Source organism: Carettochelys insculpta, chromosome 5, assembly GCF_033958435.1.
Source record: "Carettochelys insculpta isolate YL-2023 chromosome 5, ASM3395843v1, whole genome shotgun sequence".
Classification (NCBI taxonomy): Eukaryota; Metazoa; Chordata; order Testudines; family Carettochelyidae; genus Carettochelys; species Carettochelys insculpta.
In genome coordinates, this window is record NC_134141.1 from 11,984,301 (window position 1) to 12,011,946 (window position 27,646).

The 27,646-nt window shown below is 45.2% G+C and overlaps 1 protein-coding gene and 1 long non-coding RNA gene across 2 annotated transcripts in view; one reads left to right on the plus strand and one right to left on the minus strand.

Moving 5' to 3' along the window:
- UGCG (UDP-glucose ceramide glucosyltransferase) overlaps window positions 1-13,355 on the minus strand; it is a 42,724-nt gene extending 29,369 nt beyond the window's left edge. Inside the window, exon 1 of the mRNA XM_074994683.1 lies at window positions 13,111-13,355. Coding sequence (XP_074850784.1) covers window positions 13,111-13,208 — 98 coding nt within the window. The 5' untranslated portion in view covers window positions 13,209-13,355. The remainder of the gene's footprint in view (window positions 1-13,110) is intronic.
- Window positions 13,356-13,538: 183 nt separating this feature from the next.
- The window catches only part of LOC142013379 (uncharacterized), a 64,956-nt gene continuing 50,848 nt past the window's right edge, over window positions 13,539-27,646 (plus strand). The window contains exon 1 of the long non-coding RNA XR_012645624.1: window positions 13,539-13,937. This is a non-coding gene — a long non-coding RNA (uncharacterized LOC142013379). The remainder of the gene's footprint in view (window positions 13,938-27,646) is intronic.

The window sequence follows — 27,646 nt, forward strand, 5'->3', positions numbered from 1 at the left end:
TGCACAGTCTTCAGCAAAAGAGGCTTCAAGAACGAGCCTCTCAAGAGAGTCTTAGTTTTAGCAGTCAAACAACGAAGATCAAAAAAGTGATCCATCAAGCCTGTACTTTACGTAGATGCCATGGTCCAGGTCCCTAACTGCATGGCTGCGGATGCATGTGAAAAAAAAGTTGAACAGCACTGGGGCCAGCATGCACCCTTGCTTCACGCCATTGGATATCTCAAAAGGATTTGCTATTTGAATGACTTGCTATTTGAAAGAACGAAGCCAGTCATATCATTGCAGAACAGGCGATGAGGGCGACGAATCTTCTTGGACAGCCAAATTTTGACAGGCTATTCCACAGGGCTTCTCCACTGACAAATACCTTGGTCAGGTATATAAAGATGGTGTATAGCCCCAAGTTCTGGTCTATGGACATTTCCTGGACCTGATAAACAAAGATCATGTCACTGGTGCTACAACCTGGGAGGACACCACACCAACCCTCTGGTAGGTTCTCCTCTGACATGCTGGTGAAAAGATAGTTGAGGATGAATCGAGCCAAGATCTTCCCAGCAGTAGAGAGAAGGAGATGCTCTAGTAATTTCCACATTCAGCTTTGTTGCCCTTGCTCTTGAGGAGCAAGACAATTGTGGCATCCCTAAAGTCTTTGGTCATGTTGTCTTCTTCCCAGATTCTGGTCAAAATGCTGTGAAAGGCTTCAAGTAACACTGGTCCTGCTGCCTTGAAAATTTCAGCAGGGATACCGTCCAACCCAGGGGCTTTGCCAGAGCTGGTCTGGCTGATTGCCTTTTTGACCTCATCAATTGGAGGGGGCAGGTCAAGACCATCTATTGTGGGTTTCTGAGGGATTTGGTCTAGGGCCACAGGGTCGACAATGAAGAGCCTGTTGAAAAGGTTGCTGAAATTCTCTCTCCACTTATCATTGATGCTGCTCCTCATTCAGGAGGGTCATGCCATCTGCAGACAAGAAAGGTGTAGTACTTGGCTTTGAAGGTCCACATACAGCTTTGATGGTACTGAAGGACATCCTGGAGTTCTTGGAGTCAGTGTAGCATTGGACTTCATCTTTTCTCTCCCAGCACTCATCTTGAATTTTGCAAAGTGCAGTCTGTGCCTGACTCTGAAGGTGTTTGAAACAGTCATATTTGGAAATTGAGGACTGATTGTTTTACCATATCAGAAATGCCTTCTGTTTTTCCTCTAACAGTTCGTGACGGTCTCATCATTTTTGTCGAACCAGTCTTAGTGAACTCTGTTTTTTAGTCCTAGTGTTGACTTGGCTAACTGTCACCAGGATTTGAAGCTGGTCCCACTTTTGTGTTGGGTCTCCAGTCAGAGGTCCATGGGATGTCAGCACGTCATTAAGGTGGGCTGCAAATTGCTCATGACCACCAATATAGTGCAGCTTCCTGATGTTGAAGGAGGGTCTGACAACCTTGAACTTCTTGAGATGCAGTGGTGTGATGTGCAGTGTAAGGACAGATCTGATGAGTCTACGATCAGTCCAGCACTCAGCTCCCCATGTGGCCCTGGTGATCTTAACGTCACAACTATCTTGTCTGCAACTGATGACATAGCCAATTATGTGCCACTGTTTTGATCTTGGGTGCATCCATATGGTCTTGTATTTATCAGCCTGCCTGAAGAGAGTATAGGTAATTGTCAGGTCATTTTCTGCACACAAGCTCAGCAGAAGAGGGACATTGGCATTCATGTTACCAACACCATGATGTCCCAGCACCCTTTTGCAGTTCCTACAGTCCTTGACAGCTCTGGTGTTGGAAGTCACCCAACAGGTGAAGCTTGTCACTAGGAGTTGCTTTCCCAGGACAGTCAAAGTGCTCGAAGAAACTCTTTTGCTTCATCACTGCTGGTCAGAGTGGGGGCATAAGTGCTGATGACGGTACCACTGTAAATTGCAGGCTGTAAGTGTTAGAATGTATCCCTTTTACAGAGCAGCTTACTAAACCCTCAGAACCACTGTTTGCGGTTTTCAAACTTATCTGATCATTCCCCCATCACTAGCATCACACCATTATTCATTGCCCCATGTGTTCTGGGGCTGCAGAATCCCAACTTTCAACAGATCTGTGATCCTAAACCTCAAGCTTTCTTTTAAAAAACAATTTTATCCAACTCTTATGGTTAGATGCAAAACAGAAATAGTAAGCCATTGCTGCTTTCCCAGATTCTGCAGAAAGTCAGAAATAAATGATCTGAAAAATATTAACTGTCTCTTCAGCTAAATGAATTCATAAAGATGACAATTTAAATTAACAATTCAATTAGTCAATTGTTCACTACTCTAGCAGAAACTCTGACTAGCCAATATATTTATCTTACAGTTTCAAGTTCCCCCTTAGTCCTTTCCTTAGTGTCAGCTGCCCCCTGCACATCTGTCAAAGCATTCTTCTTCATTCCCTGGACAACTCCCGTAAGGGCAAACTGAAAATTATAAGCACGGGAACCTTGTGAACCAAATATCAAAAATAAACAAACAGACACTATCGTACTGATTGTGCTACTTATTTTTAATTTAAAATAAAGTTACTACAGGATTTCCAGCATGCTCCACTATAGTTACATACAACCCTAAAACATAGCTGCAGTTTAGATTCAGACCTTGCTCTTAACTGAAGAGGATTTTAGATTGGGATTTCTCTGATAGTTTCTTATTCAACAACATAAATGAGAAGGTCATAATCGGACCATCTTTCTCAGTGCTCTTCTGTATCCACAATTTGCTGGATATATTGATTTCTGCTCTAATTGCTGATGCGTTATGGACTGGATGCACGCTAAGCTTTCATTATGGATTATGCAACACTGTCTCTTTGTGGCTGCATATTTGGAAATTACAAGACAATTGAAACCATGCCATGTTAAAAGTGTTTCCTTGCTAATATATTAGCAAGTTTCTGAACTCTTCACTCTTTGCTTGCATTGTTTTGATTTCAGATTTACTCTGTATGGACAGGAAAAAAAACCAAGGACTAGCAAGTAAAACAAAGTCTGTTTTTATGTCCCACTACAACAAAGCAAGGTTTAAATCATAAATCCTACAAAAGATGCTTAAATCCACCATCATTTGACAGCCCGCTCTCCTGCAATTTAAACATGACAATTTTTCCTTTTTTAAAAAGCAAAATCAACCACGTGATTATCTCTTTGAATATTTTTTGAAAATTATTACTGATCTTAAGACAAAGAAAATGTGTACAGGCTACGTCTTTCTGCCACATCTGATTTCAGCCACAAAGATGCCAAAAGAACACACACTATGTAACAGCAACGAAGGATCCTGTGGCACCTTATAGACTAACAGAAAAGTTTTGAGCATGAGCTTTCGTGAGCACAGACTCACTTCATCAGATGCGGCAGATGAAGTGAGTCTGTGCTCACGAAAGCTCATGCTCAAAACTTTTCTGTTAGTCTATAAGGTGCCACAGGACCCTTCGTTGCTGTTACAGATCCAGACTAACACAGCTACCCCTCCGAAACTCTAATGTAGTTAGTCTACTTCAGAAAAAAATCTATTAAACAGCCTGCATCTGACAAAGTGGAATGTTGCCCACAAAAGCTTATGCTCCAAAAAATCTGTCAGTCTACAAGGTGACACAGAAACTCTTGGTTTTGCAGATACAGGCTAACACATCTATCCCTCTGGTGCAGTATTCACAGTTTCCCTAGCCAGAATGCTGTCTTATCCGACTACCTTATGGACATTTAGTATCAGCCTCATTTTATAGATGGGAAGTTGAGACGCAGACTAACCACCATGGAAAAATTCAGTCTAAACAGTCTAAATCTGGAAGAAAAAAAAAATCAGCTGAAGTGGCTCAGCTGTTTCCAAGAAGGAGGGTACAGAAGACACTTTATTTCAGTCATTAAGAAAATCAGCCTTTCCCCCAAGACATTCACTTCCCACTCTGTTCTGAAGCAAAGACATAAAATTTGGCAGGAGAAGGGACATCTGGGTGACTGAGATGAACCTTTTGCCTTCCTCCACAAAATCTGCCCAGATTTGACCAAACCATAAAGCTAAAGCTTTGGTTGAAAAAAATCTCAGACTATGCATGCTCAAGAGACTTTGGAGTCTGGAAGTCAAAATTATCCAGAGATTATATCTCCTTTGAGATTATTCCATCCCCTAAATTTCTATCTGCAACCAATTTGTACATGCACCAATCACACAGGCCTGCCAACAGCAATTTCGGGCCTCAGGGCAGAACACACCATGGGCTCCCATACATTCACAACCGACATTCACAAGGATGTGGGCCACCTGATATTTGGGTTGTGCTATGCCTGTGCTAGCTGGTGCTCAACAAGACTCTGGCTATGCTTCTGGTGCCCAGTGGTCTGCCAGAAGCACTGCTGTGTGCTTTTTTTCTGGCATGCCCTGGGCTTCCATGTGTATGTTTGGTAGGGTTGCCAACTGTCTAAATGCAAATTCAGAGGACCCTTGCTCTACCCCGCTCCTTCCTGAGGCCATACCCCTGGCCTGCCCCTTGGAGGCCCTGCCCCCACTGACTCCACTTCCCTCTGTCAGTCACTTTCCTCCACTCTTACTTACTTTCACTTAACTGGAGCAGGGGATTGGGATGCACAAAATGGTGCAGGCATTAGGAAAGAGTTTGGGTGCATGAGAGGGGGGCGTAGGGTCTGAACGGGAGTCCAGGTGCTGGCTCGAAGGTGGAGCAGGGGGTCACAGTGCAGGCTAGGTCGTATCTTGGACAGCTTCTGAAACTCACCCACAGAGCTCTCTGGCAATGGCTCCTAGAAGTGAGGCCCAGTGGAGCGTCACATGCTACTGCCTGCAGGCATCGTCACCAAAGCTCCCACTGGCTGCAATTCCTGACCAATGGGAGCTGCAGAATCAGTGTTCGGGGTGGGGCAGCCTCCTATCCAGGGGCTGCAGGGATGGTGCTAGCCACTAGCCCTTTTAAATCACCTGGGCACCCCCACACACTGGCAGGCTGCACAGAGAGTAACAGAATGTGCCCCAATCCAGAGCATGAGGGGATGGGGATGAGGTGGATTTTCTCTGTAATTGCCCCTACCAGCTGCCATTGCACCAGGATTGGGAGCCGGGAAAACTTGCAGCCAATTGCTTTTCTTTTTGATGCCCAGGCAATATGGAAAAGTAGCTCAGGGTCTTACATTCAGAGGGGTGTGGGTAAAGAGATGCAAGGCAGGGAGGGGAGGGGGTCAAGAGCATATCAAGATCAAGAAAACAGGAATAGGAATCAGGAAGGAGTAGGGGGAACCTAGGAGCTGAGGGGATGTAACCATATGTAGAACATTAGAGAACTCTACACTTGAATTCCTCTTTTGAAAGAAGCATGCAAACGAGATGCAAATTTACACATCTATTTGTATATTCTTCTTTCAAACAAGCTTCTTTTGAAAGAAGAAAAGCAGTGTAGATGTGGCGCTTTTGAAAGTAAACCCCATCTTCAAAAGAACCCTTCTTCCCATAAAAAAAGGGAAGAAGGGTTCTTTCAAAGATGGGGTTTACTTTTGAAAGAGCCACATCCACACTGCTTTTCTTTTTTCTAAAGAATATGCAAATGAGGTGTCAGGTATATAAATCCGCACTTCATTTATGTTTTCGATTTCCTTCGTTTGCATGCCTCTTTCAAAAGAGGAATGCAAGTGTAGACACGGCCTTTATGTCCAGAACATAGTTCTACCACGCTCAGTCACAGGATACCTGAGCTCTCAAAATTACAAATGCAGGTGTCTCAAGTTGGGTTCACTGAAAATAAGTGGCTAAATGTGGACATTTTCACTTTAGTGATATACCCAGCATCACACACATACGCTAAAGATAAAGGAAAGATAAAAATCTTATTCTCCAAAGTAGCATTCAACTTCCTTAACTACAAGACCATCCAGTCTCTTCCTGAAGTCCTCTGCCTCATTCACCATGTCTTCCAATTTCTGCAGCAAATGAGATGGGTAACTTACAGACAACGGAGACAAAAGGGAAAGATAAAAATAAAATAAAAATAGTATGTCAGGACATAACTGAAGACAATCATCATGCAAGTGTACAAGGGGCAAATTAAGGATACACAGGCAATCTTAATTCTGGAACATCTTAAGTATATGTTAATTAAAAAAATCTATGTTAAAATAACATTATTTAAGCATACAAATCTTTATGACAATCAACGCAATTAGTATTAAAATACAAAAAGCAGTACAACCACAAAACCAGTGCTACTCAGACACACCCATTAATTCAGAAGTTCTTTTTAAGCATGTCTCAGAGCACAGTAAATTCTAATAAGCCATTTTAAAATTTTAAAGTATTATTTACACTACTCTATAGAAGAAATTTGAATGGATACCATTGGAAATCACTATTTCATTTACAATAGCTAAATATGAACAGAATGCTGAAAGGAAAAAACATCAAAATCTAGTTTTTCCCCAGTTTCCTATATCTCAAGAATGTATTATTTCAGCCAAAATTTTAATTGAATTATGCTTTTCATCAGTATGGGTGTGTGTGGCTTAGTGGTCTTGAGCATGGGCCTGCTAAATCCTTGAGGGGGCCATTTAGAGATCTGGGGCAAATAGATTTCAAAAGAATAACTCCTCCATCAGGGATGGTTATAGGTACTGCTGGGAAGGCAGGAGACTGGACTTGATGACCTCTGAAGGTCTCTTCCAGCTTAATGAGATACACCTATCTCCATACATCATACACAGACTAACTTCCCCTTTGCCAGGCACTTATTTTCTGTTAAATATGTCCTCTTTAACTATGTATAGTTTCATAATTCAAGAAGTTCTCTCAAAAGTAATGCAAGTGTGGTTTGTGTTCTAGTCTCTCAAATTAACATATTTACATATCACACAATGGTACATCAGAATCCTGCAATATAACCCTAAATGGACCCCTTGACCATATGTGTAGTCCTTCCTAATTTTAAGCAGATTCCACATAGGCACAAGAGATTCATGGCAGATATTTCTGCATAAGGCTTGAATGAAATGGCTCCAGTCTTGAAACCTGACTAAAAATAATACACACAGACTATATTTGATTTAACCATTAGGGGCCAAACCTTGGGAGTCCTCCTGAGGACTTGGCTTACCTATGTAGTCCCAGAAATGTACAGCAACAAACCATTTTTTAATCACATAAGTAGATTTTATAAAAATAGCCAATTGTCATGACAAAGGGTTAGAGATCAGTCTAACCCTATTTAGATTTTTATCTTTGATGGTTAATTGAATTTCAAGAGCTATAAGGACACTGGCTATAGCCACACAGCAAAGTTATTTTGAGTTAACAGCCGTTATTTTGACATAACTTTGCGAGCATCTACACTACACATATGCTATTTCGAAATACCATGACTGCTATTTTGAATTTATTTCAAATTTTGAAAAACCTCACTGCAGGAGAAATAGCACCTATATCAAGAGAGGTATTTTGAAACGCACTGTTAAGACACAGAATAGCGCTATTTCAAAATAAGCCATAATGGCGTCCAATGACACTACTTCAAAATAGACTGTGTGATATTTTGAAATGCATTCTTGTGTGTAGCTGTGCTATTTCAAAATAACGCCGATGTATAGACGTATCCTCTGTGACCTCAGGCTTTATTTTTTTTAAATCAAAGCCGCTTATATTTGAGAACATAGAGCTAGTTTCACTTCAGCAAATATTGCAAATTAGAGAAGACTGATCCCCAACTCATATCCTATATGCAAAAAGTCATCCCTGTGGATATCAAACATACACGTGTACACACAGACACAAGTTTTTAAAGAAGCCCCATCAAAAAACACTGTACACATTGAATTTGTCTAGTCGTCTTTTACCCTCAGGGCCCAGCAAGCGCCAAATTAGAAATCTGCTAGAACACGGGCAGCTAATATTGTCTAGCACATTACCAAAACTCTCACTGCTTACGAGGTTCTTAGAAGACATTTGGGGTCAATTAGAGCTAAATGACACACAATGCTGAGAGCCTGGACTAGTGGTAGTAAACAAACTTTATGGAAACACGGGAAACTTGGCCACACCCATGCTAAGTCGACATTCAGTTAACTAAAAGCATGCTGGACCATGGATGTTGTTGGACCAGAGAGGTTCAACCTCATAGTAGAAGCCTGTTGACAGGCCTTTTACACTGGTAATTCCTAAAGGCACTACAAAAAGAGGCCCCAATTCAACAAGGTACTTAGGCATGTATGTAACTAGTCAGACACTTGAAATTCTGTAGCTGCCTAAGTATCTTGTTCAATCAGAGTGAAAAATTATTCCAATGGCCAGCAAACCGCAGCACACTTGCCACCACTGGCACACAAGCCAATTTTTACTGACACACAAGGCAGGAGCTCAGCCCCACCTGTGTGGATTAACAGAAGACCAGCTAATGCTACCAACCACAACCTAAAGGGTAAAGCTTTGCATCTTTATTTATTTATTTAAGCTGTTGTAAGTAGGACTATTGGCAAGCACCCATGCACAGAGGTCAAAATGTCAAATTTTAGCACTCTGCCTTGGAAAGATTACTGACCCCTGAATTATCCAATGGACTGGGACTACAGCATTACAGGATGAAGGACTTTTGTGGGTTGGTTATCTTCCCCCCCACCCCCCTTCCCAAGAGGGAGGAGAGAAAGAAACAGACAAGCACTTCATTCAAAGACACAGTTAACAGAAATCTAACTCTGCCCAAACAAGACTATAAGTACTTTACTAATGAGTACTCACTAAAATGAGGAACATATATACCTACATTTATTCAATATATGAGGGAACTTCCCCCGCTTATATGAGCGGGGTCCCTGACCAGGGGTGGGGAGACCTGCAGCTGGCTCCACTTCAGCGGTGGGGTCCCTGCCCAGGGCTAGAGAGACCTGCAGCTGGAGCCTTCCCCCTTCCTTCCCTCAGACATGCAGGTGTCTGATAGCCCTTTGGCTGCGGGAAGAGAGGGAGAAGGCTCAGTCTAGTTCCCTCCCCTGCAATGGCAGAAACGTGAAACTGACCAGCCATGAGCTCATCAGTGTCCAAGCCCTGCAAGCCATGGGGAGACTGGAACCAGCCTGACCCTAGATCCCAGCTCCTGTCACTCTGGGAGCCAGGAAACTGACCAACTTTGGTGGTTCCTGGCTCCCCTCCCCTTGCAGGAAAATTCAAGTTATGCAGGGGTTGCAGGAACAACCCCTCAGTAACTCGAGGGTTTATTGTATTAGACCTCCCCCCACCCGCCCCACAGATCTCACCCTCGGCCAGGTTTTAACCCCACCCCCAAGGTCACAAACTGCCCACAGCCTTAAACCCCCACAGCAGTTCCAAATCACCCCCAGCCTTAGACTCTCCCTGCAGCCCCACACTGTCCCCAGGCTTACACCCACCCCCCCCAGCAGCCCCAAACCATCCCCAGCCTTACAACTGCCCCTGCAGCCCCAAACTTCCCCCAGTCTTAGACCCTCCCCCACCACATCCCTCAACAGACCCAGCCTTGGACACTCCTCCTCCTTCCCCAGTCTCTTCACTGGGGCTGCTAGGCTGGGTGGCTCCCCCAGCCCTCCTGCTCCCAGCAATTAACTCAAGTGTTAAGGTTTCAGAACCTAGGCATGAGGTAATTGCTATCCCCTGTGACAAAGATAGCTGCTGGAGATGGCAGCTCTCTCTATTGATTGATACCTGCCTGCGCAGCAGTGTTAAGAAACTGCAAATGGCTTCTTTAACAGCCACATGCAGCTGGGAACTGCCCAGCTGGCAACCTTCAACAAATCTAATGGGACCCATAGGATGGGAATCCCTGCACACTACATCCTGTTTCCGGCACCAAACTATTCAAATACATCAGAGAACTACCTAAAGTCAACTAGTTTATGTCAAGTTAGAAGTGCTTTGGAACAAATTGGAGACTGTAACATGTATTTTAATGGGAATTTAGTGTCACTCATGAGTTTTCGCCTACCAGCTGAAATTTGGGAACCAACTGTGCTCGCATAGTGAGGTATGAGTATATTCCTCAACACTCATTTCAGTTTCAGTAACTTTCAGTTTGCATCATGAAACCATTTTGTGTTTGATGTTTAAGGCTACAGTCCTACAATCACTTGCTCTCAGAAGCCTCATTGACTTGGATGGGAGACTTGATATGCAAGACTGGGTCTTGATTCCGAAGCAGGAAAGCATCTGGCTTCTGCAGAAACGTAAGAGATCAGTACACAAAGGGGAGTACCATACCATTCCTATGCAGTTAACTTTCCAGGAAGGAAAGTATGGCTTCTTGTGTGAATATGGAATATAAATGCAATTGAATTACAATAAAATGATGAATGCTCATGCGTGGGTTTTCATAACAGCCATGGCCACAAATTCCAGAAATGAAATCCTGGCCATGCTACAATTAATGTGAGTTTTACCAATGATTTCTTTGAAGCCAGGATTTCACTTGAGACAACTAATTGTAGCATTGAATAAACAGCAAGGCAGGATACTTTGATGGTACAAACATCACATAGCAACATGAGACACACATAGAAAAGATAAATGGCATCATTTATTAATATAAGAACCTTCAATATTCTCTTACAGTGCAGTAAACTCGGTTTCAACCAGCATTCAAAAACCTGGACTTTATTAACCAGCATTCCATCGTAGCCAGCAGCTCCTCCACTTTCCCTATTCACAGTGGCTCCTGGTACTGCACGGCCATGCGCTAAGCCTCCCAGAGTGAAGTGGCAACTGGAGCAGCATGGCACCCCATCCAGAGGGGATCCTTGAGCCGCACAGCCATGTGCCAAGCCACCCAGAACAGCTCCCAGTGAGGCCACGTGCCAAGCCACCTAGAGCAGCTTCCAGTGTGGCCATGCACCCAAAGCAGCTTCTCACACCCCGTGGCCATGCTCTGCCCCCACCCAGAATGGCTCCTCGTGTGAGCACGCACTGAGCTGCTCTGGGTGGCTCCTGGTGTGGCACCCAACCCCAGACCACCCCCCGCCCACAGCAGCTCCCGGCGTGGCCATGCGCTGAACCACTCAGAGTGACTCACAGCGCCCCGCCCCACCCCGCCTTGCCAAATGTGGCTCCTTGCACAGCCATGCACAGAGCCACTCAGAGCTTACTGGCACCTCCTGCATATCTGACATATTTGAATATGTGGCAACCTCCTGGTCACAGGGTTGCCCAATATCAAAGAGTTTAGCGCATATTCTACAACAGCTACAGGAAAACCCATTTGCAGCAACTAAATACATTGCTGCAGTTATTTATAAGGGAAAACTGGACTGTTATTTCAGGTAACCAGCAGAACAATGTGACTGCACTCAAAAGGAACTCATCTCTTAAATTTGCCCTACACTCACCTCTCTCCTTGCCTTGGTCAATCACAATTTTAAGAATGAAACAATAGCAGAGAGCAATTTTTCAGACCTCTTTTCTTCAGAGCTAGTTACCTAGGCAAATCCAGATTTGTATTAATTCCATTCATAAGTTAAAACAAAAAAAAGCAGTCAAGCAGCACTTTAAAGACTAACAAAGTAATTTATTATTAGGTGAGCTTTCTTGGGACAGACCCACTTCTTCAGACCGTAGCCATACCAGAACAGACTCAATATTTAAGGCAGAGAGAACCAAAAATAGTAATCAAGGTGGACAAATCAGAAAAAAAATGATCAAGGGGAGCAAATCAGAGAGTAGGGGGGGGGGAAAAAGAGAGTCAAGAATTAGATAACAATTCTTAACTCCCCCTCCTTCTGCCCCTTTACTCTCTGATTTGCACCCCTTGATAATTTTTTTTCCCCTGATTTGTCCACCTTGATTACTACTTTTGGCTCTCTCTGCCTTAAATATTGAGTCTGTTCTGGTATGGCTATGGTCTGAAGAAGTGGGTTTGTCCCATGAAAGCTCACCTCAAATTATTTTGTTAGTCTTTAAAGTGCTACTTGACTGCTTTTTTGTTTTGATAGTATATAGCCTAGCACAGCTTTCTCTCTGTTACCATTCATAAGTTAATATGCCTTGACAAACTATCATTGTAAATATCATTAAAATTAAGACTATTCAATGTTAGGGGTTATTTAAGATTGAACTGTTCACCCCCTTCTAAAGAATGCCCAACATAACATTTTATGATTGTGATCCCCAAGAGACACTCACAGGAAGCCACAGGTCTTTCACCAGGCTACACCACCAAGCAAAACTTTTAAATGTAGCAACAGACATTAAAAAGAGAATGAAAAGTGTACACCTATCACTGTAAGGTCTGCACATAACAAAGGAAGGTATGGCAATGAAGACCAGGAGCTGTAGGGAACAGAACCCCAAACAAAGGGCAAGCTGGTATATGTAACTATTGAGATGTGTTAGGGCAAGAAGAGGGAGGCTCAGGGGTGCGTAGGCTAATGGGGGGGGTGCCTGTATAAATAAGGAAAGCAGGTTCACTAGTGCGTGTATATCTTATGACAGCACCTGTTCACGGGAGAATGCACGTACACAATACCTAGAACTGTGGTTATGGGTGTGCATGGGTTGGGTGTCAAAAGGCAGAAAGCACACGGAGGGCGTGTCGAGGGGGAACCGGCTGGTTCGAAGGGATCCAAATGTAAGAAGGCAGGCTGAGGGTTCTGCAGCTCGGCAGAGCTGTGTCGGCGAAGGCAGACTAGGTGGGGGCGGGGCCGGCTCCGGGGGACACGAGTGTACAGGGGGCAGAGCTAGGCCGGCTCCGAGCGTGCGGGGAGGTGGGCAGAACTAGGCCGGCTCCGAGAGATTCGGGTGCAGGGGGATGAGGGGGGCCAGGCACGGGGACGGTTAGGCCGGCTCCGAGGGACCCGGGTGCACGGGGATGGGGGCGAGGCTAGGCCAGCCAGCCCGAGGGATCCGTGTGTGCGGGCGGCGGGGGCAGCGCTACTCCCCCCGGGGCGGGAAGGCCGGCTGCCCGGGCGAGAGGCACGAAGCTCTCCGGAGGGAAGGGACCCCTCAGCGGTGCTCCCCTTCGGCACAGGCCCGGGGAGCAGCAGCGAGTCCACCTCAGCTCCCAGCGGGAGGCAGCCGGGCCCTGCCCCCGGCTCCTGAGGAAGCGGCGACCACCCGGACCAGCCCGCGGCCTCACTTACGTGTAGGTAATGGACATGAAATGCATAAGCCACAGCACGACGAAGAGGACGAGCCCGAAGATGGCGAGTCCGTCCAGGGCTAAGGCCAGTAGCGCCATCCCCGTCCCGGGCCGAGCGCGGTGCGAGAGGCGCTGGCTCCCCGGCGGGCGGCTCTCCCCGCAGTCCCCTCCTCAGTCCGCACCTGCCAGACAGGCCGCGCTCCAACCCGCCGCCTCCGCTCTCGCGCACTAAGCGAAACGGCTCGCCTCGCGCTGACAACCCTCGGGCGCCCCGCCCCTGCGTTACCCTCCAAGGCCCCGCCCCTCCGGCGCTGACGCCGTCCGCTTGGCAGCCCCGCCCACGCCTTGCGGCTGCCGGGGGATGGGGGCTTCCGCTGCTGGAAGGTGGGATGAGGGGGAGCGAGTCTCGTCGGGGAGGTGTAAGTCACGGCGAGGGCGGCGGTGACGTCACGGCTGGGCTGGGCTGAGCTCGGGCGTGCGGCGGGGCCCAGCAGGACCCGGTTTTGGACCGGAACAGCTGTTGGAAAAGGGGCCCTGGCGGCTCCGGCCAGCACGGCTGCTGGCGGTGGGTGGATGGCGCTGCACAGCGGGGCTGGCGAGTTCTCGACTGGGCCCCGCGCCCTGCAGCGCCCGGGAAGTAGAGGAGTTCCCCGCAGGCTCTTGTGTCGGGACCGCCGGCGAGTTCCGCACGCTGCGCCCGCCGTTCACATCGGCCAAGAACCAGGAAGGGGGCGGAGCCTGCAGGTGGGGCAGCGGGCAGAGCCTCCGCGTCTTGCCCCGAGATAGGAGCCCGTGGGGGACAGTACTGGTTCCCGGGCACTGCTCGAGGTAAGTGCTACCAGGAGCCTACACTGATCCCCACCCCACCCCGTTTCAAACACCTGAGCCCAAGTTGGAACATTCTCTTGTACCCCAGACCCCTCAGCCATGACCCCAGTTCTGGACCGACACCCCAAACTCCTCATTCCCATCTCCACCCCACAGCCTACATCTCCAGGCAGAACCCGCTTCCTGTTTTCCAGTCTCTTGCCCTAGCCTGATCCCTCTCCTGCACTCGGAACCCCTTGGTCCTAGGCTGGTGCACCCTCCTACACCTCACCCCCAACCGAGTGTCTGCATTGCCAGCCAGAGCCCTCACCCTCTCCCCAACCCCAGCATGCTGAGCTAGCCTCATGAAAGTGAATGAATGAGCAAAGGTGGGGAGAGTGGACTGAGGGCGGGAGGGGCTGAGCATGGTGTTTGGTTTTGTGCGAGTAGAAAGTTGGCAACACTAAAGGGGCTGGGATGGGATGGATGGAGGAAGAGGAGCTAAGAGGAATAAGAGATACAGGCACTAGGAAGAGCAGATGCAAGGGAAAAGAGAGCAGAGGAAGTGCTACCACAAAGGCACAGGTAGGGGAGCTGGGAAAAGACAGGATAGAGAAGCCCAAGAAATGAGAGCTGGCAAGGAAGTGCAGGGAGGGAGGCAAATAAGAGATATGTGGCTGAGGCCCTGATTGAAGAGGTGCTGCAGGAAATAGTCTGTGTCCAGGGTTTTGAGTTTCCCTAGTTAATAAGATGATCAGTGATTTTTCAGATCTTATGGAAGATTTTTACTTGAAAGCAAATTTTGAATGTTGCTTAAGAGATTATCCGAACAAAATCCCCCTGGCTGGAAATACCTGAACAGTCTAACGTGCCATTCTGTCCATATATCTCATCCTCATCCTGAAAAGTAACTCAATCTTCAGAATAAGAAGTGTATTTATACTAATATATATTGTAACAACTACAGCTATGAAACTGTTTAAAATCACAGTGTTAATTGCACCATTAAACAGTAATAGAATACTATTCATTTAACTATTTTGGAGGTTTTCTTTATTCTCAGATATAGACTTGGGACTGTGGGCTTCAGCCACTCTGGAGTTCCAATCTCCCTCAGGGCACAAGGCTCCAGCCCCACCTGCTGAGCTGTGGGCTTGAGTTTCACCAGCCCTCAGGCTGCCAGTGCCTCCCTCTCCCCTAGAGGTATGCGATGAATGCCTTAATGTTTTTTTCAGTTAATTGTAGGTATTAACTGACAACCTTAGTTACAGGATATGGCTGTTTCTAGCCTAGGCTGGATTTGAACTGGTGCCCTTTTGGTAAAAGGCACACTTGCACATTACTGATCCTCTGGGGCAGTCTGCCTGCTTGTCTGTCTGTCTGATTGTATGGTGTTTATATTTGTTCCCTCTTTTGTCTTAGTATATGTCTTTTTTCAAGAGATCTTTATTCTGCATCCACCAGCTAATCAGTATCTATATTTCATCCTTACATTCAGTACTTTTTTTTGGAAAATAAATAGGAGCCAGTACTCGCCTGTCTTTCTCCCCACCTCCTCCCCCACCACCAGGGCTGCCAATGGGGCTGTGCACCCCAGGTGGCTTCCAGCCACAGGGCTGGTGGGGTCCCCTTGCCACCCAGCCGGGAATCTTGCAGCTGGGGCTGCCAAGGTGCAAGTACTGAGTACCGGCAAGTGCCGGCACAAAAAAAGCACTGCTTACATTTATACATGATTGATACAGTGAAAGTTATTTTTGACAAAGGAAGCTTTATTTACTTCCTGGCTCTGACGTCAGAAAGTGTCTTTGGGAGATAAATTGAACTGAGCATGGTACACTGGTATAATTTCAGGAATTTGAAACCTTGTGAAAGGTCCCTGTCCCCCATCTGTTTCACTGAGCTCCAGAGCAACTGTACTGTGCTTCTCCTCCCTTTCTTGAACCCAGCTGGCTACTCTGTGGAAAGCAGAAGTAGCATGGCTGGATTCAAAGGTGCTTTTGATAAGCCCATGTAGGTTCTGGGGCTAAGTAACCCCAACCTGGAACCTGCATGGGGCATCTCAAAAGCATCTTTAAATCAAGAGATGCTTTTCCCACAGCAGGCAGAGGTACAGCAGCAGCAGCTGGGGACCCCAGACCCTGTAAAATTGCATGGGCCCCCAGGCAGTTGCCCCCGTTTCCCCTGCCCCACCCATTGGTGAGCTTACTCAATTTAAAAGAAATGTTTTATTCTACCTACTAGTGCTGCAAACTCAGAATGGTTCAGGATGGGGTGGCCAGGCATCTGTTTTTTGAGCAGAATGCCCAGTCAAAAAGGGATCCTGGTCAGAACCACAAACTGTGCCATTAAAAGCCCTGTTGATGGCACAGCAGGGCTAAGGCAGACCTCATACTTTCTCTGTCTCTGTCCTTTGTGTATAGAAGGACCAGGAAGGCTCTGCACACTGTCCCTTCTCCAAGCCCGTACCCCAAGCTGGAGCCCTCCCGCTCCCTTGCACGTCTGCCCCAGCATGGTAAAAGTGAGGGAGAGGGAATGGGCGTGGGACCTCAGGGAAGGGGAAGGACTATGATGTGTTGTTTTGTGCCATTGGAAAGTAGGAAGCCCTAGTTCAGGATGGATTCTTTCCTTCTCACACATCATCCCCAGTAATGATTCAGGCTGAACACCTGTAAAAATCCCAGGGTAAGATTGAGTCCTTTGAAAGACTTGAACGCCAGTTATAGATTAGATGGGGGCTGTAAAAGAGCTGAAAGCAGCCAGAAATAATTCTCCTGCCACGGGTTTATCAGTCCTTCACAGGCTCCACTGCAAACCCTGGCTTTAGCCACATGTGAATATCACTGTGGGGATTCTTGGTGCTACTGGCAATGCTGCTTATTGGCAATCCAAAGCAGGGAGCCAGCCACTAGAGCAGCCTGGAATCAGGAGGGTGTACTCCCTTCTCTAGGTCTGCAAGCACTTTTTGGAGATGGAGCACAGAAACTTGCCCTCATTTTTTTCAAATTGACTTGAATTTAGTAAACATGATGCACAAATAGGCGTTTGTTTTGCGTTCCTCTTCCTGTGTTAGTACTAAAGGGTTCACAGGAGTAAGAGAGGTTAATCGGTAAGCATATTGATACAATATGAAGCTTACTGATATGTTAACTTCACCAGCAGGCAGCTGCACTGGGCCAGAGCAGCCCTGGCCATAGTGAGGGCCCAGCAGTGACACCTAGGTTAAAACAGTTAACTTGTAGTGCTATCGGTTAACCATTTTAATAACCCTACAATAAAATTTATTTTTGTCACTATACTTGATAGATCACTGTGAGACATATACGGACCAAGCCTGTTGATTAAGAAGGTTTTATTTGTTACATCAGTTGCAACCTGAAGAAAACCTCCGTGTAGCTTAATACAGGTGAACCTCTGTAGTCTGGCTCTCTTGGGACCTGAGTGGTGCTGAAGAAGAGAATTTGCTGAACCACAGGAGGTCAATATTGTCCAGCAGCATTACAAACACTTCCACTGCTTACTGGGTTCATTTAGTGGTAAATTAGAGCTAAATAACACCACAGAACCCTGAGAGCCTGGACTGGTAGCTGTAATCAAACTACCTGGGGCCACAGGAAACTTAGCTGAACGTCCGCTTATCATTGGTGTGTCCAACTGAGTCATGCTGGACAACAGGGCTGCGTCTACACGTGCACGCTACTTCGAAGTAGCGGCAGTAACTTCGAAATAGCGCCCGTCACGTCTACACATGTTGGGCGCTATTTCGAAGTTGAAATCGACGTTAGGCGGCGAGACGTCGAAGTCGCTAACCCCATGAGCGGATGGGAATAGCGCCCTACTTCGACGTTCAACATCGAAGTAGGGACGTGTAGACGATCCGCGTCCCGCAACATCGAAATAGCGGGGTCCTCCATGGCGGCCATCAGCTGGGGGGTTGAGAGATACTCTCTCTCCAGCCCTTGCGGGGCTCTGTGGTCACCGTGGGCAGCAGCCCTTAGCCCAGGGCTTCTGGCTGCTGCTGCTGCAGCTGGGGGTCCGTGCTGCATATACAGGGTCTGCAACTAGTTGTTGGCTCTGTGTATCTTGCACTGTTTAATGAAAGTGTGTCTGGGAGGGGCCCTTTAAGGGAGCGACTTGCTGTTGAGTCCGCCCCATGACCCTGTCTGCAGCTGTGCCTGGCTCCCTTATTTCGATGTGTGCTACTTTGGCGTGTAGACGTTCCCTCGCTGTGCCTATTTCGATGTTGGGCTGAGCAACGTCGAAGTTGAACATCGACGTTGCCAGCCCTGGAGGACGTGTAGACGTTATTCATCGAAATAGCCTATTTCGATGTCGCAACATCGAAATAAGCTATTTCGAAGTTGGGTGCACGTGTAGACGTAGCCCAGATGTTGCGGGATTAGAGAGTGCCGGGCTAGAGAAGTTCAACCTATAGTTTATCCTCTTGTGCTTGGTCCCTCCCCCACCTTCCCCCCCCACCCCCCTCCAAAAAAAAAGATATCAGCCCACACACCTAGTTTCTCTTGTTTGTACATAGAGGTTTGTCAGAGCAGAAACCCCACTTTCTACACACACTCTCACTCTCACTCTAGATTTGGACTTTTTACAATCTGAGCCTGAAGAGAGTTGCATTTACCAAATATGCACTCAGGTCCAGAACCACAAACTAAAAGCTATAAAATTTGTTTTTTACTTCCATTTCTTTAAGGGTATTTTTCTTTTGCCATCTTAAGTTGGGAGCATCAATTATTCATTTAGATTAAAGAGTACTTATAAATACTTAATTAAGAGATCAGCTAGGTTTAAGAATACACTATATTTATTTCAAAGCATTATGACACAGATGTTTAGCATGAATGAAACTTAAAGGTGTTCTCATTAATGAGAACTAGGAAGACGAGATTTCACAGTTATTATGTATCAGAACGCAGCTGGGCTCTCGTGCTGCTGATGGGAGAAAGGGTGGTAGGCTGAATTGCTTTTTAAAATAATTAAAAGCTGATAACAGCAGACAGAATGGGTGAAGAAACCTAGGCTTCCAATTAGTTAAATAGAATGGGGGATTTTATTTGCGTAATTGGGAATTCAGATAATTGCTCCTGCTTTTTCAATTCAACAGTGACACAACATTTCCCACAGCTAGCAATATCATCTTGCTCATTGTGGCCGTTCTATTACCTGACCCTCTGTATTATCCAAATCCCTTTCTTATCCTCCAGCATGAAATACATGCTTCAGAAGGCATGTATCTCAGGGTGAGGGACAAAAAAGAGACTTAGATAATGTCTAGGTTCTGTTAGCAGAATTTTGGACAACTGGGAGTATATTGTATTTGTATCTGGGGTTGAGGCAGCAGTTAATTGGTGGTGCCCAGAAACGAATCCTCAAACCAACCATAGTATTTCTATTAGAGAAACTTTTTTATGGTAGGAAAAACTTTTCAATTAAAGCAAATAACCTTATATTCCCAGTTTTATCTTTCAGATGTCTCTTGCACTTATTCTGACTGCATTTGCTAATGGAAGCTCCTTTTTCATTAAGTGGCCTTCTGTTTGATTCTGCATTTAGAGTCACGCAGCAAAACTTACACCGGTGTAAGAAACTTAACTCTATTTAAATCAGTGGATTTCACTTACATATTCCTGTGGTCAGTCTGGGGCATAATGTTGAATTTTTAAACCTGCTTAGTTTCTGTTGCAAAGGGTTGTCGTGAAAACAGGACTGTAATTGCAGTGAAGTATTTAATAAACTGTTTCCCTTCTTTAATTAGGTAGAATGGGAAATGGCTGTCTGTGTGACCCACCATTACGTTGCACAAGAAGGGAGAGTAAGACTACACAGTGGGGCTTGCTAACACAGGAAACTGACCAGAATAGTTACTACAGAATGAGCTATTCTGCTATAGCTATTCTAGAACAGCTCGCTGTGTGGACACTTATTCTAAAATAAGTGCCTTTTTCTGATGTCCAAAGTGGATCAAGTTAATTGGAAATAGGAAACAGATATTCTATTTCTGGAGTAAGTGTCTACAGGGCAAGTTACTCCAGAGTAGCTATACTCCCATAAGTGTTCCAGTCAATTTCCCCATGTAGACAAGCTCTCAGGTATTTTCTTCTATTACATTTAGGCCAGTTGAAGAATTGATTGACCTTTTATTGGTTCATCCTAACACTATTTCAGTTAAGCAGATGGAACCTGATGAAATAAAAACCTCACTCCATTTCCCACAGAAATCTGATTTCGTGCCACTAATAAACACCATCACAAACTTCTGTTCTTTCAACCAAAACACATTCAAATGTATGGCCGATACGTAACTGATACAAATAACTTCAAGTTAGCAAAGGAACTAAATTATCTTGTGTTTTTACTACCCTGCAGAAATCTAACTTACTTTGTATTAGAAGTGAATAAAAGTGCGACCTCCTGATGTGTAATTTATACAGAGCGAATCAATTTAAAATATTTGAACCATTTCGGGGAGGGCCTAGTGTTTCCCGGGGAGGGCCTGGATTGGTATCAATATGCATCTCCAATGCGCTTTTTAATATATCCTGTGGGAGTATAGCCAACAATAAATGGTAATATTATATGCAGATTTGAGATTGCTGAAAGACAGTTCTCTGTATATACCTTTAATAGCCACTGCTCCTGTTCTCTGAAACATGGATTCTATTAAGAATGCCTGCTCACTGGATTTAGGAGTAGCAGCAGGATACATTTTCTCAATCATTTGGAACTATGACAGTTTACAGAAACCGAAGATCTGCCTCAAGGTGTGTTGTTGAGGTGTAATATTTATATTTCACACTATAAAACACTCTTCTTCCTCTGTTGGACACCTACCAGGAATGATATGCTTTGGGTTTATCCTGATGTATGTACCATGATGGAATATTAATTCCCTTTTGTTTGCAGCTCTCTGACGCAGCTGCCACTGCTGGTTGTATATTTAAGAGGTCTATGAAAGTTCAAGAGCTTCTCTCTCCCCAACGGATGTTGAGCCAAAAAAACATATTACCACACCCATATTATCTCATGTAGTTTGGTGACCTGTTGCTAATCACACACACAAATATTTGAATATAGCTTTGTTGCGGCCTAAAGACATATTAAATCTAATGGCAGGCCACTAATCAGCTGATGTAATGGGAGTACAGACATGCAGGACTTTGAATTCATAAGCTTAGAACACTGCAGAAATAACATCCTGTACGTATAGGTGAAAATACACATATTAAATGACATGGGTGACTGATGTCCCTGGCTAACTCTTCTATGGGATGCTGAGAATTTTGGACCTTCCAAATTCCTCTTCACCTAATGCAATGGCTACGTCTACTCTAAGAGAAATCTTGGAAATAGCCAGTGTCTCATTAGCATGCTGCTGGCCGTGGCTCTTTGAAATTGCCACATTTCGCTCCCGCGTGGCTTGTCCTGATGGGGGTCCTTTTCGAAAGGACCCCGCCAACTTAGAAATCCCATTATTCCTATCTGCTAAATAAAGGCCATCATTTCAGAATGACTTTGTGAACATCTACACAATGCAACCGCTCTTTTGAAATAGCATATGGCTTATTTCAAATTTGGTAAGCCTCATTTTTTTGGAAATAACACCTATTCTGAAATAGACATTTAGCAACAGAGGCTGTGTAGACAGGGAATAGAGGCTATTTCGAAATAAGATACAGTGCGTCCAAGGACTTTAATCTGATATATCTCAATTGTGGGTGAATGCTGTGTTTTGAAATAGCTGAGCACTATTTCAATATGCATTTTGTATGCGTCTACACTACAGTCCCCTTTCGAAAGGGGAATGCAAATGAGGCAAATCAAAAATGTAGACAACTCTTTTTGTATAGCACTGCTATTTTGAAATAAGCTCTTCCAGAACAGCCTAACTGGTCTGCTAAGACCCTCAACAATATTCAAGTGGTCCACACAATAAAAAGTTGAGAACCACTACTGTACGGTAAACCCTTCCTCAGGCTTCTTCCCTGATTCCTTCCAGAGTTCAAGCACCTTTTTATTTTTTTTTTTTAAGACTTTGTGTGGGTTGGTCCTGCCTGTAGCTCCCTTGCCATTACTCCCTAGCTTGCCTCATTTTTTCATTTTCTCACACCCTGTATTTCTTTCAGCTTTCCACTTCCTGCTGTGATTGTGCTCCCAATGCCTGGTACTAGATTCCTTGGCTGGTGTACCAAGCCTGCTCACCCGTGAAATCTTTCCTACAAACACTCCAATTGCACCTTGCTTGCTGTCTACTGCAGATTAAATCCTCCTGTGCTGTTATCTCACTTCTTGCTGTAGCTCCGTTCCTGCTTTAAAAAATCATCACAAAGATTAAGGCTTGGTTTCCATGTAATATGATGTGCATCTCTTTGTTTAACCTTCATCTCACCGTTCCCTATTCTGTGTGCTTTGCTTTTCTAAAGTCTGTAAGGCCTTCAGGGCAGGGAGCAGAGCTGCTTTTTCCAACCTGGATGAAGGACTGCCAGAACTGCCAGTACATCTATGTTGTCATTATTACTAGTATTAGCAGGCCTTATGCAGTTTAGTTCTGTCAACATGAGCCAAGCTGTTTCCAGCCTCTATTGATGGGGAAACAGGAGCAGCCCCACAAGTCCTTTCTTTTCCCACCAGTGGCAGAATCTTTGTTTAAACGGTGCCTTCTGAAGGTTGGTGCCTGTAAATAGCTTCTGTACCCTACAGGTCACCATAGTTTAGTCTCCATTTCCACGAACAGCTGAAACAAAATCAGTGTTTTCCTTCTTAGGCCGTGTCTACACTAGCCCCAAACTTCAAAATGGCCACGCAAATGGCCATTTCGAAGTTTACTTATGAAGCACTGAAATGCACATTCAGTGCTTCATTAGCATGCGGGCGGCCACGGCACTTCGAAATTGACGCGCCTCGCCACCGCACGGCTCATCCCGACGGGGCTACTTTTCAAAAGGACCCCGCCTACTTTGAAGTCCCCTTATTCCCATGAGCTGATGGGAATAAGGGGACTTCGAAGTAGGCGGGGTCCTTTCGAAAAGGAGCCCCGTCGGGACGAGCCGCACAGCGGCGAGGCACGTCAATTTCGAAGTGCTGCGGCCGCCTGCATGCTAATGAAGCACTGAATGTGCATTTCAGTGCTTCATTAGTAAACTTCAAAATGGCCATTTGCGTGGCCATTTTGAAGTGTGGGGCTAGTGTAGATGTAGCCTTAGACAGATGAGTTAACTACTTCACTCTCCTCCCAAAGTTGCAGAATTAACAAAGTGAGTTTAATTTTGTTCCAAAGCACAATGTGAGGAATAAACAAACAATGAGTCCCACACAAAACCCAGCCTCTGAGAAAACAAAACACGTTGCTGCCTCACTGTGTTGATTAATCAGCACAGTGACGAAGGAGGTGAACCAGAGGTTGGGCCAGGGCCGTCAATGTAATAAAGTAAATCACATGGTAAAAACTGTTAGTGTGCTCTAATCTGTTCTAGGTAAGAGGGCTGTTTGTTTTTTCTTATGATTTTCTCATGACTACTTCACGGCAGGACCACACACCATCTATATCTTCCCTGTTAGATATTTATTGAACTCATTGTTAAATATTTCAAATAATGGAGATTCTATGACCTCCCTAGGCAATTTATTCAGTGCTTAACCACCCTGACAGTTAGGAATTTTTTCCTTATGTCCAATCTAAACCTCCCTTGCTACAATTTAAACCCCTTGTTTCTTGTCCTATAAACAGAGGCTGAGGAGAATATTTTTCTCCCTCCTCCTTATAACACCCATTTAGGTACTTGAAAGCTGTGATCATGTCCCCTACCAACCTTCTCTTTTCCAAACTAAACAAAGTCAGTTCTTTTAATCTTCTTTTTTAGGTCATATTTTCTGGACCTTTAATTATTTTAGTTGCTCTTCTCTGGACTCTTTCCCAGTTCTTCACATCTTTCCTAAAATGTGGGGACCAGAACTCAACCCAGTACTTCATTTGAGCCCTAATCAGTGCAGAGTAGAGCAGAAGAAATACTTTTCATGTCTTGCTCACAGCACTCCTGTTAGTGCATCCAAGATTCATATTTGATTTTTTTTTTTTTTTTTTGCAACAGTATCACACTGTTGACTCATACTCAGCTTTTGGTCCACTATGACCCCTAGAACCCTTTCTGCAGTACTCCTTCCTGGGGAGTCCCTTCCCATTTTGTGTGTGTGAAACTTATTGTTTCTCCTTAAGTGCAGTATTTTGCATTTGTCCTTATTGAACTTCATCCTATTTGCCTCAGACCATTTCTCCAGTTTGTCCAGATCTTTTTGAATTCTGACTGTATCCTCCAAAGCAGTTGCAACCCCCAACACATTTTGGTGTCATTGGCAAACTTGATAAACATACTCTCTCTGTCATTATCTAAATCTAAATGAAGATATTGAACAGAACTGGCCCCAAAACTGACCTCTGCAGAAGCCCACTTGTTGTTCCCTTCCAGCCTGACTGTGAACCATTATTAACTACTTTCTGTGAATGGTTGTCGAACCAGTTATGCACCCACCTGACAGTAGACTCATTTAGGTTGCATTTCCCTAGTTTACTGAAAAGAAAGTATGTGATACTGTATAAAATGCTTTTTCTAAAGTGTAGCTATACCACAGCTACCACTTTCCCTTTATTCACAAGGCTTGTTATCATATCAAAAAAAGCTATTGGATTATCATGACGTGATTTGTTCCTGACAAATCCATGTTGACTGTTATGTGTCACCTTATTATCTTCCAGATGTTTTCAGATGGGTTCCCTTAATTATTTGCTCTGTTATCTTTCCTACCACTGCAGTTAAGCTAACTGGTCTGTAATTTCCTGGGTTGTCTTTGTTTCTCTTTTTATAGATGGACAATCTATTTGCACTTTCCAGTCTCCTGGAATCTCTCCTGACTTCCAGGACTTTTCAAAGCTGATAGCTAAAGGCTCAGATACCTCCTCTATCAGCTCTTTGAGTATTCTAAGATGCGTTTCTTCAGGCCCTGGTGACTTGAAGACATCTAAGTTTTCTAAGTAATTTTTAACTTATTTCCCTATTTTAACTTCTTGACTTAACATTTCTGCTACGATGAACTAGTGTCCAGTGTCCATCAACCTTGGTGAAAACTGAAACAAAGAGATTAAGTACCTCTGCCATTTCCACATTTTCTCTTATTTCTCCCTCAGCATGTTTCTCACCATGTCTGCGAATGTTGTAGCAGTTTGCCCCCAACATACACCGTCTCCCATGTACCCTGCAGTCACCATGGATAGTTTCAATTCTGGTAGAAATCAACTGCTGGTAGACTGATTACTGCAGCGTTGACCCACCATGTAGTGGAGACAAGCCCTAAGTGAATAGTCTGTGTCTCAGAATCAGAGGGAATCTGAGTAGCTGAATTTATAGAGCTGAACAGCTGTGCAGTTGTTCTCTTGAGAATGCAGGGGATGGCAGTTAAATTCTCATCTCTAGACACTTTGGATATGTTTGGTAGTCTTAGTGCACATTACATGAATCCATGTGGAAGCAGAGGTTGGTAATGGAAGGACAAAAGGCCCTTAAATCTAACATATAGTGAAAATTGGTGGTATATCTTTAAGACAGAGTCCAGCCTTGGATTTGGTAACAGTTCAGGATCTGAAAATTATAAAGTCAGTGTTGATGCAAATTACTTGACTGGGGGGAGAAAGATTTGCCTGTAGTTGTTAGCAAAGAGAACACGTCCATCCAGCCAATGGACTCCGTTAAGCAAGAGAGTTCAGCATTTGACCCTACTATACCGGCACAAAATTCTCTGTTATTTACACTCTAGGGGCACCTGTTTCTACAGCTCTAGCATAACCTATCATCACTCACCCTCATCCTTCTGGGGGCTCTGGCATACCCTTAAACTCCATAGGTTTGTGGGGTTTTTACCTGAACTATCCTATTTAATCACTATCATGAACAGCCACATCCCCGCCCCCAAAAAACCCTGAAGATTGCACACACTAAGCATACAATGCTCACCACTCCCAGTAAGACATGAAGTTTGCTTGATGGCCAGTCAGGATCGGGTCCGTCTGGGGAACTCCGGTTTCTGCACACTGTCATTGGCACAGGGTTGAGGTCTGGCAGCTCTGATCTTGGTGGCTGTGTCCTGGAGTTGATTCCCAAGGAACTTCCTTTGGGACCCTAGTTTATATTGTGAAACTTGAGTCCTGCTCACCTGTGTCTTAATCAATTATCTTACGAAAACTTTACAAACCAGTCCTAACATACTGTAACAGAATTATGTAACCAGTCATACCCCACCCCTTTAATTGATTTATACCCAGCAAAATAGGGTTGGCAGACTAATGAGGGAGTCAAGAGACCAGGGGAGTCCCATTCGCCATGTGAACTGGATCTGCCTGGCTCAGCCTGAGTGGGGCTGAGCTACAGAGACAACATGTGCCAGAGCTGGGAAGAAAGCCATGTCAGCCAGAGAGGCAGAGGCACAGCCCAGCAGAGAGCTGCAGCCAGATGCTGAGCCACAGCATGGAGGGAAGAGCCTGAGACAGATCCTGCTGCACAGCACGGAGAATAGAGCTTGAGACACAGTGCATAGGGCAGGACCTGAGATACAGTGCAGACAGCAGACCCGCACTAGGAGTAAGGCTGCATCCCAGGGCCACAGAGCCAGAGAAACAGCCAACGAGCTGGAGCCAGCGCAGCTGAGAGTAGAGCTGAAGCATGCTGGAGCTGCGCAAGATGAGCTGCAGGGAAGACCCTGGGTAGAGACCCAGTGCAGAGGGATTCCACCACCCAAGAGGTCTTGCAAGCCAGACTGGGAAGGGGCTGACACTGGGGAGAAGGGTCCTGCCATGTCGAGCAAGTGTCTGACCTGCAGCATCCCTGCAACAAAGCCAGGGTCAGAGAAGGAGGCCTGGGATGTACAAGGAACTGACTGTGATCTGCCCTGACATTCCTGGGACACTTTGTGAGGTCTGTATGTCACAGAGCACAGTAATGTGTTTTCCATTAACTTTTTCCATGTTTCCCTATTTTCTTTTTAAAAATTGATGTTTAGTACATTATATTTGCTTTGAACTGTCTGTAATCATCGGTGGGTCAGGGAAGCATTCAACATGAAGAGAGAACTCCAGAGTGGAGACTCCCAAGTCCCTGCCCTAGGTGACCATAACAAGGTTGGGGTTTGAGCCCCCAGGAATCCCAGCCCCAGTCTTCTTGGAGTTGTACGGATTCTGCCACACAGAAGAGTGGAAGAGGAGCCTTTGGGTTCAGGGAGGCCTCTGGGTAAAGAAAGTGGGAGCAGGGACTCAGATCCTTTCACTATCCCATTTCACTGGGGTAGTGTAGAAGCCAGGAAAGTTCCCCTCAAAAGCAGCACCATTCCCCCACTTACATATAGAAAAAGACCTTATGCTGCAGAACAGGGAGGAAGCAAAACCTGACGTACACATAGAAACCACAGGTGAACTCTAAGGTGCCAAAATCATAAGGCTATTGAACACAAGGTGCAGCATAACAAAAATGCTATTAAATGTACATTTGAACTGGAGTTGAGATTAATATTGATGCTTTCATGACTGTCTTGCAATAGCAAAAACTGTAAACATGTACAACATGCATGATCTTGTGAAAAACCCTTGAATGTGTTAAGAATAATGCATCAGAATATGCTTTACATCAAAATGCAATGCAATGCTGATATTTCAAAGCTAGTGCCTGTAACCTGCCTTGAAA